The sequence below is a fragment of the Garra rufa genome, chromosome 21 (assembly GCF_049309525.1).
Source record: "Garra rufa chromosome 21, GarRuf1.0, whole genome shotgun sequence".
Lineage (NCBI taxonomy): Eukaryota > Metazoa > Chordata > Actinopteri > Cypriniformes > Cyprinidae > Garra > Garra rufa.
The window spans coordinates 41869948-41884024 of record NC_133381.1 but is presented as its reverse complement, the minus strand read 5'-3'; the positions used below and the strand labels follow the sequence as shown (position 1 = coordinate 41884024).

Here is a 14077-nt window from a genome sequence, read left to right as displayed (position 1 = left end):
TACAGTGGCTAATAAGGATGAGAGAACCGGAGGGACAGCTGGCCAGATGGCTCGAGAAACTTGGGGAGTATGACTTCAAAGTTGTCCATCGTCCTGGGCGCTGTCATGAAAACGCTGATGTGCTTTCCCGCAGGCCATGCCGTGCAACTTGCCCCTGCAACCTTAAGAATCCCATCTTGAGTAGCCCACAGCTCTGTCACCAGGCAGTCCAGTGTGACTTTAACGAAAAACCTGTAAATAATGTACCTGCAGCTGTTACCCCGGAGTCTTGTCAAGTGGGGGTAGTGCAACCTGCCATCACCACCAGTACTACTTCATTTTCTGGGTGGACTACTGAAGAACTGTGTGCTGCCCAAGCAGCAGATCCTGATATTGCTCCCATCAGGAGGTGGATGAGGGGAAGCGAGGAACGGCCCTCCTGGGAAGATGTGTCACCCTACGGGCCGGCAGCAAAGGCCTACTGGAGTCAGTGGCAAAGACTGTACCTAAAGGATGACATTCTCGTACGACGTTTCTACCTAAATGAGAGTCCTGAGTATTATCCCCAGATTATGCTGCCGCAAGTTTTCCGGGAGGATATCATGCACCAAATGCACGAGGGCCCAGTGGGCGGACATTTCGGAGTGGAGCGAACGTTGTCCCGACTGCAGACAAGGTATTATTGGTACAAAATGCGAGAAGATGTTTCACTTTGGTGTCGCACATGCACCAGTTGTGCTGCAAAGGCTCGACCATTGAAGAGGCCTCAGGCACCCATGGGCACCGTGCGGGTGGGTGCCCCCATGGAAAGGATTGCTGTTGATTTGATGGGCCCTATGAATGAAACAGAACGCTTCAATCGTTACATTCTTGTCGTGCAGGATTATTTCACTAAATGGGTGGAAGCATACCCCCTGCCCAACGACCAGGCTGTCACTGTGGCAGAGGTTATAGTTGCTGAATGGGTCTGCCGTTATGGGGCACCACTTACCCTCCATAGCGACCAGGGCACCAATTTTGAATCGGAGGTCTTCCAGACAATGTGTAAGCTGCTCGACATTGACAAGACCCGCACAACACCTTTCCGGCCTCAGTCAGACGGCCAGGTCGAGAGATTCAATGCCACTCTGCAGAAAATCCTAGCCACAACCTCTGAGCGGTGTCATTGGGAATGGGATCTAATGGTTCCCTATGCTGTGATGGCTTACCGAGCAACTAAGCACAGTTCAACCGGATTTACCCCAAACATGATGCTCTTTGGACGGGAGATAACGGAGCCCATTGACTTGGTCGCAGGAAAGCCTCCCAACGACACACTGACTCAAACAATCCCGCAATATGTGGTTCAGATGAGAGAAAGGTTGGAGTTGGCACATCAAGTTGCAAGGGATGCACTGGGCCAATCAGTAGAGCGTGCTAAAAAGCAGTATGACAAGAGAGCAGCCAGGACACGCTACAAGGTCGGTGATGCAGTGTGGTACCTTGTCAAGGGAACGAAGCGAGTGAAAAACAAAATCAGGAAGTTTCTTCCCAACTACGATGGTCCATACTTTATCCTGGGTCATCTGGACGATTTAGTGTATCGCATCCAGAAAAACCCGAGGACCAAAGTAAAAGTTGTTCACCATGACAAGCTCAAACCTTACCATTCCCGGCAACCCCTGGAGAACAGCTGGGTGTTTAAAGATGCAGAAGTTTGGCAACCTCAGGAAGTTCCTGCCCCAAACTTGGAAATCGATGGAGCTGAACTTGACTTGGATTTGTCTTGTCTCTTCACGGAGGAAACCGGAAGTTCCGGTGACCCAGACAGCATGCCTTTCATGGATGACACAGGTGTGCCGATGACAGAGCAGGACACAGAGGATGTACAGTGGAGTGAAGGTAGCACGGTGCAACAGGATTTAACAGGGACTGTTAACGGCCAAATGAGGGGTAGGCCGCAACGAGTCAGGAGACCACCAAAGAGGTTTGGAGACTGGACTAATTGATTATTAAGGACTTAAAGAAAAGAGAGACAAAAAGAATACTTTGTTGGCAAATTGTTATTGTTCTATTGCTGTTTAAAAAAAAAAAAAAAAAAAAAAACGATGCATGTCATCTGTGAAAAATAATATTTTATGTGCTCCCTTTTTGTAACCCGGGTGGATTTTGTTGTTTACCCTTTTGCTGTTAAGGAAACAAGCCATGTGTATGTTTAATTCAGCCTGATTTGTTTCATTGGTATACAATGGCTGTTGTTAACCTCTTTCACTTCTACAGGCCAGTAGTGGAGAAGTCAGCCGCTCACTTAGCTGGACTTAAATAACTACCTCACTAGTCGTGTTGGGGCTGAATTATTAATTCTTCAACAAAAGGACTCCCACTTTACAAGCTGCTCTTTAACCCCTCCCAGCACCGTGCTATCCTTCAACCTTATGGACTGTTTACCCTGTCACGTGGGGTTGGAATATACTGGCCAGTGCCTCCATTGAGCGGAGTTGCTTAAATGGACTGTATGCTTTGACAATGGAGCTGCCTATGGACTGTTAAAAAAAAAAAAAAAAGAGCGAGAGGAGAAATTAATATGAAAAAAAGAGAAATATGGGTAGACATTGTGTTGAATGTATTTCTGCCTTCTATTAACATTGTGAATCTATGGTAAAAGCCTTGTTAAATGTGTGTTGATGTATTTTATGTCAGTCATGTCATTTGGTGCTGGAGTGGTGTTAAGTTAATCACCATCCAGAGTGGGGGTAGTGTTGCAGGAGAGGGGAAATAGAAGTGGCCGCTTTAAGACTGCTATTTACGGGTGTTGTAGTCCTCAGCGAAATGTAATGTGGGTAGTGTAGTTCTATACATGTGCTGATATGATGTGCGCTCTGGCTGTGTGCTGTGCAGTTGAATTGGATGGGAAAAGTTTTCATTCTGTTTTGGTTTTAAGTTCACTCAAGTTATTCCACCCGGGAGCTGTTTGCACTGTGAACCGAAAATAAGTAAAAGAATGGTATGCATCGGTAACTTTTGTCCGTCTCATCCTTTGCACGAACATGGATTGACGAGCTGTGTTACGCTGCCGCTGGTGATCGCTTAGGCGGAGAAAGTAACAGTTGTCATGACTGGATCACGACACTATAATCAGTCATGCCCTCTCGTACCTTACGCACACCACACCCACTAGATCATATATCACATCAACATGTCAGCCGGTGGGGTACCGAGGGTCATCGCTTTCGGATTCAATAATTTTTCGCAAGATGGCAAAAAGTAGAACAGCGCTTTGCAAGACATGCCGTTTAAAAATTGCAGACAGCCAGACGACAACCTCCAATTTCGTCCGTCATCTGAAGAGCCATTCTGCCCAGTAAGTGCTTGTCAATTTGTTAATGTTATCTGGTTAGTTGGTAGTTAGCTGATGTAATAATAGCTAAAGTAGCCATTAAAGGTTGTATCAGTGATTTCAGACCCAAAAATGGCCCAAATATAAATGATCACATTCATCTAGTTTTATATATATTTTCCCCTTTGAATTAAAGGTACTTGCGCCGTGCTTTTGCAGCGTTAAGCATTGTAGCCAATCACAGACATGTCTGTTGAACGCATTGGCCAATCAGAGGAGTGCAAATGAGTCGCTGTGCTGAAGAAGTGTTTAGCGCGAGCTCACCAGTTCTACACTTTCACAAACCTGTCATTATTATTGGCAATAAACTAAGGATGCAAATAAGAGGTTCACTGCAAAATATTTGATATTCTTAATCTTGATGCTGCTCTGATGCACTCCATTACGCACCGCTCTGTTTGTTGTTAGGAAGACTAAGGGGCCGTTCACATGTAGTGTCTTTTGCGCGCTCAAATTCGTTATTTTAAATGTAGACGCGCGGCTTGCGCGCGCATAATGGAAGCGACGCGTCGGTGCGACGCGCTCGTTTTTTTCAGGCGCGTCCGCGCCGCATCGAGATAAAAACATCTCAACTTTTCAGAATGCAGCAAGCGGTGCAGCTTGGAGCTAGAGCGCAGCTGATGGTTGCTTAGAAACGACAGACGCTTCCGGAGCGCAAGCGCCCGAGCGCTTTGTTGAAAAGGATGAAAACGGCGCGCCTAGCGTTTTCCACGCATTTTTAGGCGCGACATGTGAATGGCCCCTAAAAGTTCAGCGGTCATTGACAAATTGGTCATTGGTATCATCATTGACAAAATTATTAAAGAGGTGAACGAATGCCTGGTAAAATGTAGTTAGATAAACATTTAACATTTTTTATTATTTATTACATTTTGCCTTTTTGAATTGAAAATATGCTATAATGTCCTTTATTCATTAAGAGACAATGCATGCATAATTAAAAATAAAATATTATTTGCAAATAGTTAAAATTATTTCACTGATACAATAAGCCTTTCTTTCTTTTTCTTAATTCATTCATTAATTTAAATAAAAATAAACAATTTTAGTTTGGGCCCCGAAAAGCCCCGAATATCCACTGACCTTAGAACCGCCCCTGCTCTGTCTGTCTGTGTGTGTGTGTGTGTGTGTGTGTGTGTGTGTGTGTTAGAGAGAGAGAGTGAGAGAGAGAGAGAGATCGAGAGTGTGTGTGTGTGTGTGTGTGTGTTAGAGAGAGAGAGTGAGAGAGAGAGAGAGATCGAGAGTGTGTGTGTGTGTGTGTGTGTGTGTGTGTGTGAGAGAGAGAGAGAGAGAGATGAGAGAGAGTGTGTGAGTGAGTGTGTGTGTGAGAGAGATGAGAAATGTAAAAAAGTTTAATATTGTATGTAAACTCTGTGTTTGAGAGAGAGAGAGAGAGAGAGAGAGAGAGAGAGGGGGGGGGGGTGTTCAGAGGACTCTGTTGGATTTTAAGCTGCTATTTGTTTTATGGACTCAAGTTACAATTTTGTTTGATTCCATGATGTATTTTACTGAACATGAGTATTTACAATGCAAATCCAAATTATTGTAATTTACTCAGTTATTTTATTTATATCTTGTCTTTTCACTTTATTAAGATCAGATTCTGCAGGTAAAATTACAATAATAAGGTGACTTGACTTGACTTGACTTGCCCAAGAAAATAATACTTGGGACTTACTTGAGACTTGAAGGTTAAGACTTGAGACTTACTTGAGACTTGCACATGTGTGACTTGGTCCCATCTCTGCATTTCAGTAACTATATAATATGTCACCCTGCATTATACATCAACTGAGAAAATAAAACATAATCTTTCCATTGATGCATGGTTTGTTATGATAGGACAATATTTGGAGATACAACTATTTGAAAATCTAGAATCTGAGGGTGCAAAAAATCTAAATATTAAGAAAATCACCTTTAAAGTTGTCCAAATGAAGTTCTTAGCAATGCATATTACTAATCAAAAATTAATTAAATCATTAATATCCTAATGATTTTTGGCAAAAAAAAAAAAAGTATAATTTTAACCCATACAATTCTTCCCTCCAAAGGCAAAGCACAGTAACTTCAGAATTTTGGTCAAAATTGAGTTAAGGCTTAAATTGGGCTTTGTGGCAACTGTTTTGTCTTGTGGCAAAGTCTCAGAGGAACAACAGTTATAAAATTGCAGTAACTACAAAATCCAAACTAATACCATATATGGTGTAAAAACTTTAAAGGCATTTTTCTCAGTTTCAGTGTTGGCGTAGTTACTGCACTTTGCCTTTGTAGGGCAGTTATTGTTGGCTATTGCTACAAATATACCCATGCTAATTAAGACCAGGGTTGCATATTTGTAAAAGTTTAATTGAATGAAATTGCAGTTGGCTGTTTTCAAACAGCTTTCTTGAACTCTTGTCTTTCATTGGTCCTGTCCTAAACTTATTCTATAGGTTGTTTCAAACATTAGCTCAAATAAATCTATGCTGTGAAAGTGTCACTTAGTTTCATCTTTAGGATGTAGGAGTCAAGTGACTGAGAACATTAAACAGATACACCTCAAACTAGTTGAACACTTTGTGTGTGAGTGTGTGTGTCTGTGTCTGTGTGTGTGTGTGTCTGTGTCTGTGTCTGTGTCTGTGTCTGTGTGTGTGTGTGTGTGTGTGTGTGTGTGTGTGTGTGTGTGTGTGTGTGTGTGTGTGTGTGTGTGTGTGTCTGTCTGTGTCTGTGTCTGTGTCTGTGTGTGTGTGTGTGTCTGTGTCTGTGTCTGTGTCTGTGTGGGTTGCATATTTGTAAAAGTTTAATTGAATGAAATTGCAGTTGGCTGTTTTCAAACAGCTTTCTTGAACTCTTGTCTTTCATTGGTCCTGTCCTAAACTTATTCTATAGGTTGTTTCAAACATTAGCTCAAATAAATCTATGCTGTGAAAGTGTCACTTAGTTTCATCTTTAGGATGTAGGAGTCAAGTGACTGAGAACATTAAACAGATACACCTCAAACTAGTTGAACACTTTGTGTGTGAGTGTGTGTGTCTGTGTCTGTGTGTGTGTGTGTCTGTGTCTGTGTCTGTGTCTGTGTCTGTGTGTGTGTGTGTGTGTGTGTGTGTGTGTGTGTGTGTGTGTGTGTGTGTGTGTGTGTGTGTGTGTGTGTCTGTCTGTGTCTGTGTCTGTGTCTGTGTGTGTGTGTGTGTCTGTGTCTGTGTCTGTGTCTGTGTCTGTGTCTGTGTCTGTGTGTCTGTGTGTCTGTGTGTGTGTGTGTGTGTGTGTGTGTGTGTGTGTGTGTGTGTGTGTGTGTGTGTGTGTGTGTGTGTGTGTGTGTGTGTGTGTGTGTGTGTGTGTGTGTGTGTGTGTGTGTGTGTGTGTGTGTGTGTGTGTGTGTGTGTGTGTGTGTGTGTGTGTGTGTGTGTGTGTCTGTGTGTGTGTGTGTGTGTGTGTGTGTGTGTGTGTGTCTGTGTCTGTGTGTGTGTCTGTGTCTGTGTGTGTGTGTGTGTGTGTGTGTGTGTCTGTGTGTGTGTGTGTGTGTGTGTCTGTGTGTGTCTGTGTGTGTCTGTGCGTGTCTGTGTGTGTGTGTGTGTGTGTGTGTGTGTGTGTGTGTGTGTGTGTGTGTGTGTCTGTGTGTGTGTGTGTGTGTGTGTGTGTGTGTGTGTGTGTGTGTGTGTCTGTGTCTGTGTGTGTGTGTGTGTGTGTGTGTGTGTGTGTGTGTGTGTTCACTTGGACCCAGCTCAGTCTCGACCTCCACAGCCGTTTTCCCTACAGCTGTCTTGAGTGGTGCGTGTAGCCACATATACCGCTGTCAGTCAGCTATTGTTCCTCCGCCTGATACCGCGGGGTAAATGGTGTAACCCCATCTGTACACCTGACAGCCCGTAATGCCGCAGGGCGCGACCGTATCGTGCTAATCGCCCTAATCACCCGAGCTCTCGATTTGACCTGTGACGCTGGCATTGAGCGGACGTCCATCGTGTCACATGAGCGCGGCGGTGGCGTTCTGCCAAGCCGGAGAGCGATCGCTAATTTGTCTTTGAAGTGGTGTCGGAGTGCCGCCCTCTTTTCCCTTCACATCCATCCATATCCTCTTCCACGCCTGCTTAGTTTGCTTTGTATTTGGCTCATTTCTCCACTTGACGCTGTCGCTCTCTCTGCAGGTGCGTGAGGCTGCAGCTCCAGCCGCTGGCGTACCTGTGGCGCCGAGACCAGGCCGCGCTGCTCAGAGAGATCATATCGAGTGGCCTCCACGCCCTCATCATCAAAGTGGCGGCGTACGGTGGGTGACGGGCAGGACTTGAGCAGTCCAGCCACTATTGAGGGTTTACAATGACTTCTGACATTCAGATGACGCAGGGCTAAAACTAGCAAGAAACAGAACAAATTCGATCTTCAGTTAAGTAGGAAAAGTTAGGTTGAGTGATTTGACCGCCGCTGTGTCCTGTTTGAAACCATATGTGACCCTGGACCACAAAACCAGTCATAAGGTTAAATTTTACAAAACTGAAATGTATACATCATATGCCCAATAAATAAGCTTTCTATTGATGTATGGTTTGTTAGGATAGGACAATATTTGTCTGAGATACATCTATTTGAAAATCTGGAATCTGAGGGTGCAAAAAAATCTAAATACTGAGAAAATCACCTTTAAAGTTGTCCAAATTACGTTCTTAACAATGCATATTACTAATCAAAAATTACATTTTGGTATATTTATAGTAGGAATTTTACAAAAAATACTCATGGAACATGATTTCCTAATGATTTTTGGCATAAAAGAAAAATCTATAATTTTGACCCATACAATGTATTTTTGGCTATTGCTACAAATATACCCCAGCGACTTAAGACTGGTTTTGTGGTCCAGGGTCACATATGAGGGACGTCTCAAAGTGTCATTTAATTGTAATTATTCTTCTGATTGACAAAACTCAAACATTATAAAGCTTTACAGATAGTAATGTAGCAAGGTGTATCAACAAAATGTAAACTTCATTCACACGTTGATGATTTTGCAGACTTCAGTTTTGAGAAAATGAGGTAAAATGAGAATTGTTTTGTTAGGGCTGTGCAGTTAATCGAAATTAATTTTCAGTTTTGATTTTGGCTTCAAACGATTATGAAAATACAAGCGATAAAATGATTATTGCTCCTGATTCTGCCCCCTTTGTGTACTTTTGCTCCTCTACAAAAACCCAATTTCACATGCAAATCAGTAAAATCATGTAACATGACTTGCATAAATTGGGAAGTGCTTGATTTATTAATGTTTATTTGATGTTGTGTTTTTAAAAGCATGAAAGACATATTGTGCTGTTCTGTGGATGCGTTCAGAGACTGAACAGAACACGGACAAGTAAAGTTAACGTTTGGCTTAAGATGCGTACCTAAATGGTCAAATACATGTAAATATATGTCAAAATGCAGAGTTTGGTGATTATTCGTGTAAGCCTTCGTCAGTTATGTCTATTGCCCAGAATAATTGTGATTATGATTTTTGCCATACTTAAGCAGCCCTACCTTCTGTAATTGTGTTAATCCCTGAATAGATATAGAATTGAATTGTGGGATACCTGTGCTTTGCAGCCCTGGTTGGATGACCTCAGTAATTCACACGTGGGTTGTTCTTCAAGTGATGTTTATATTGGAAAACTCAGGGTGTGTTGTTCAGATTGAAATCTCTTTTAATCTTTTAAATGACTGCAGTGGCACCTGCTCTCTGACTCCCATCTCCCGCCCCGCCGCAGGGGAAACACTGATCAGGTTCCACACGAAGAGTTGAACTCTGGATTTTTTTTAATGGTCTTATGTGCATGTATTTACAGGACAAGTGTGGATGTGGTAGGATATCAGCTTTTACTGTGTGAGTTTTGAACTGATTTGTAACCAAAAACAGCATGTGAACAGTGCTCAGTTAAAGCAAAACGCTGTGCTTCATATTGTGCGTTAGATCAACCATTATCTACAACATCACTTTAACGTCACTGTAACGTCTCCTTAACATCACAATGCCTTCATAGTAACATCACCATGACGTCTCAGCAACATTATCAAAAAATCATTGTAACATCACCATAAACCTCATGTACAGAACTGCCAAATTTTGCTGTAAGTTTGTCTGCAACATATAATCATTGCTGTAATAGTGCTTACGGTTCGATTATATGTTATTATATTCTGCCATATGTACATCAACTTGACATAGTCACCACTGATAAGCTACTACTAAATATATTGTAGGAACCAAAATTTTCCGTAAAGCTGCTTTGCAATGATTTGTATTGTGAAAAGCACGATACATATAAACCTGAATTGATTTAATTAATAAAATATCACTGTAACATAACCTTACTGTAATATCATTGTAAGTTCGCTGTAAAATTCCTGTAACGTAATTGATAAATCACTGTAACATCATCTTAACATCACCATTCCATCATAGTAATATCACCATAAACCTCACTGTAACGTCATTGTACATTTTCTATAACGTAACTATTACATCATTACAAAAACACTGTAACATCTCTGCAACATCACTGTAGCATCTTAATTGTAACAACATTGTAACATCACCATGAAGTTCACCGTAATATCACTGTTACATCGTTGTAAAATCAGTTACATCTTTTCAGCATCACTGTAACATCTCCACGGCATCACCATACCATCATAGTAACCAAAGTAAAATCACCCTAAAGCTCACTGTAACATCATTCTAAATTCTCTGTAACACCACTATAACATCATTGAAAAACACTGTAACATCTCCACAGCATCATTGTAACATCTCCTTATCATCACCATACCATCATAGTAACATCACCATAAAACTCATTGTAACATCACTACGAAGTTCACCGTAATATTACTGTTACATCATTGTAAAATCACTGTAACATCTTTTCAGCATGATTGTAACATCATCTCCACAGCATCACCATACCATCATAGTAACATTGTTACATTATTGTAAAATCTCTGTATTATCTCTGCAACATCACTGTAACATGTCCTTAACATCAGCATGCCATCATAGCAACATCACGTTAAACCCACTTTAATATCATTGTAACATCACCATTATCCTCACTGTAACATCATTGTAAAATCACTGTAACATCTCTGTAACATTATTGTTACAGCTTCTTAACATCAGCATGCCATCATTGTAACATCTCCATAAACCTCACTGTAGCAACATTGTAAAATCTCAATAACATCATTTTAACATCACTGAAAAATATCAGTGAAATCTCACTTTAACATGTCCTTAACATCACAGCAAACCTCACATCATTATAAATTCTTTGTAGCATCATTGCAAAATCACTGTCAAACGTCTCCTCGACATCACTGTAGTATCTCCTAAACATCACTACAGTATATCATCAGAGTAATATCATCATAAACCTCACTGTAAAACCACAGTAACATCTCAGTAGTGTCTCCACAACATCGCCATAAAATCTCACAACCTAAATTAACATTGTAACATCTCACGTAACATCTCTGTAGTACCAAAATATCTCTGTAGGATCACTGTAACGTTGTAACATACCCATAACATTATTCTAACACAGAGTGGCAACATATGAATACATCAGTATAATCACTTTTTTCACCAAGTGACTGAGTGGCTCATTGACGGTCAAGCACGGTCAGCACATTATATAATATCCACCATAGACTGTATTTTACAATGGCTTCAAATGTGGCTTATCCAATTATGATTTAGAGTTGGGAAGTATTAGTTTTATAATGATATGATGAACTCGACAGCTCTTATGACCTCTGTGTGGTAAAAGTAAGTTTGAAGTATGATATTTTGCCATGTCCAGTCCCACTTTATTTCAGCTGCGAAATTTCACTCAGCAATGGTAAATGTGATCCCATCTCAACACACATTTACGGTATAATTTCCTCTTTAATCTACCTGCATTATATTTAAATCTGCACATGAATGTCAAGACACATGATGCACTTTCAGAAAAAAATAAAGTGCAAAAAATGTCACAGGGGCAGTACCTTTAAAGGCACAACTTTCTTCCTTTTTTTTCTCCCTAAAAGGTGCATATTGGTCCCGTAGAGTAGTAATATATACCCTTAAGGTGCTACTACGAATCTTTTAGAGGTAAAACAAAATTACAAATGGTATCCTAACCTACAAATGGGTACAGTTTTTTTGTTTTTGTTTTCTGAGAGTATGTTTTCATTTTAGTCAACACTAATGGACTGGAGGATGTTGCAGCCCAGTAGCTGTTTTGCATGTAATGTTTATATTCAGTTTAAAGCTTGAATGATTAGAATATAAATGTGGAGTTGTAAATCTTCTGTCCCTTTCTATTATTTGAAGGGTTTGAGATGAATTGGGATTACTTCTTGTTTTTTTTTTTTCCTGTCAAAATCCCTTTTTTCCAAATCCCGTCCCGTGTCTTATCTGCGCTCTTCTAAATGTGTTTTTAAGCAGATAATTTGGTGTGTGAATGTGAGCGATCACACCGCCTGTGTTTTAAACCCTTCACATAAGCTGCAGGAGACGGAATTACACTCAAGAGGATCTTTGTGTTTTTGTTGTTGTTTGTTTAGACCGGTGCGCGCCGGATCCGTGCGCGTATCGAAGGAATGTTAAATACCACCCGACGCGGAAACGCTCGTCCAAATGAGCCCTGAGCGATCCACCGGCACGGCTTACCTCCAAACCTCAACAGCGGCGCCGGCTTCTGACAAATCTTCCTCTAAAAGCAAATTCCCCACATGTCTGGAAGAGTGTAATTATGGCACACTGAGCTGTGTGTTTTTCTGCTTGGCTACAGGTAGAAGAGAAGATGTTATCACCACTGGCTTTTCACCTGGCCTCAGGCGGCGGTAATTAGAAATTAGAGGGTTGGGATGGACTTACACCGCCGCGGGCCGTCGGAGAGCGCTGCAGTAATTGCGACTTTCATAGGTTTGGTGGGTCAGGGCCGCAGGCTGAGCTGCGTGTGTGTATTGGGTGTCAGAGGTGTGTTGTACATTCACATACACCACAGGTGGATAACACGCTCATCAGAGAAATTCTGTCTTTAAATGTGTGCCCGCTACGACTGTGTGACCAAAAAAACAATTACACCTACACCTATGGCTGTGCAATTAATCGAAATTTAGTTTCGAATTCGATTCCAGCTTCAAACGATCATTAAATACACAGTAATCGAGATGAAACAATTATTGCGTCCCATTTCCAGCGGTGTGCTTTCACTCCTCCACAAAAGCCTAATTTCACATGAAAATCAGTAACATCATGCAACATGACTTTCATAAAACGGGGTGCTTGATTTATTGTTTTTAAAAGCGAGAAAGAGAACTTGTGCTGTTCTGTGTTTGCGCTCCGAGACGGAGCAGAACACGGACATGTAAAGATATCTTTTAGCTCAAGGTGCGCATAAATGGTCAAATACACACACAAATATTTCAAAATGAGGCGCTTGCTGATTATTGATGCAAACCCTTGTCAGTTCTGTCTTAAATGATCATAAACTGTTGAGAATGTAAATGCCAACAAATAATATTCCTTCTGCCGTCTTAATATTAATAAAATGTAAAAATACAAAGAGAAAAATCACTCACTGCTCTTGAATGAAGGACCTTTGTAGTTTTAATAAGAAACAAAGCATTTTTAAATTCTTACAGTGAAGACGTTGTTTTATTTTACATTCAAATAATTGCATTCAATTTCTGTAGTAGGCTGTTAAACTACTTTAGACTTGCATAAAAGTATTCAGTATTCATTTGTATCTTTTTTTTTTTCCCTGTTGTAAATTAATTACTAAAATAACGTTTTGGACCTACACTCATGATGCCATAGAACCCTTTTTGTCTAAATGGTTTCATAAAGAACCTTTAACATCTGAAGAACCTTTCTGTTTCACAAAAGGTTCTTTGTGGCGAAAGAAGGTTCTTCAGATTATAAAAAGGTAAGAAAGAGATGGTTCTATAAAGAACCTTTGACTGAATGGTTCTTTGTGGAACCAAAAATGGTTCTTCTATGGCATCGCTGTGAACAACCTTTTAAAGCACCTTTATTTTTAAAAGTGTAGTCATAATCATGTTAAATAATCGTGATTCGTGATTATGATTTTTGACATTATTCAGCTCTACCTACATCTTTGCATTTCTAACAAAAGCTGCTGTAGCCGTATAGATGTAAAATATTTAAATATAAACAAATTGGTCATTAATCATTGAATCAGTCATGAAAACAGTTTAAACTGATGTTGTAAAGTAACAACAAGGATTAATTTTGTAGCATTAATTAATCTAGATAAATGCTATTTTATGCATATACTATTGTTCATTATTAGCTCATGTTTTTTCACAAGATTCACGGTGTTAAAAATGTATCTGTAGAAGATACAAATTGCACAAACTAATTGTTTTTAACTTAACCTCATTGTAAATGGTTCCCATTGTGAGTTTATCACGGTGCCCACACATTTGGCATCTGTTCGGCGACGAGCGGCAGATATAAATTATAATCCTGGGTAATCGCGGGGTTGACAGAAGACATTCAAACCACTTTAAAGGAGGGGATCTGTTGTTACGAGACGGCTGCCCACACAAAACGCAAAGATGAAGTCGAAGAAAATCTCTCTGTAATCATGTCAGAAGCCGGAGCAGAACTTCTCGGCGATCGCTCGCCACCTCTGTGCAGCCGAGCAGAAATAATTGGCTGGTAAATACGGCGGCGTCAGATATTCATGTAATTAGTTA

General features: G+C 40.8%; 1 protein-coding gene across 1 annotated transcript in view; it reads left to right on the top strand.

Moving 5' to 3' along the window:
• Positions 1-14077, top strand: part of dph6 (diphthamine biosynthesis 6) — a 91501-nt gene that overhangs the window by 21143 nt on the left and 56281 nt on the right. Inside the window, exon 5 of the mRNA XM_073827475.1 lies at positions 7483-7601. Within this exon, the coding sequence (XP_073683576.1) occupies positions 7483-7601 (119 nt within the window). The remainder of the gene's footprint in view (positions 1-7482; positions 7602-14077) is intronic.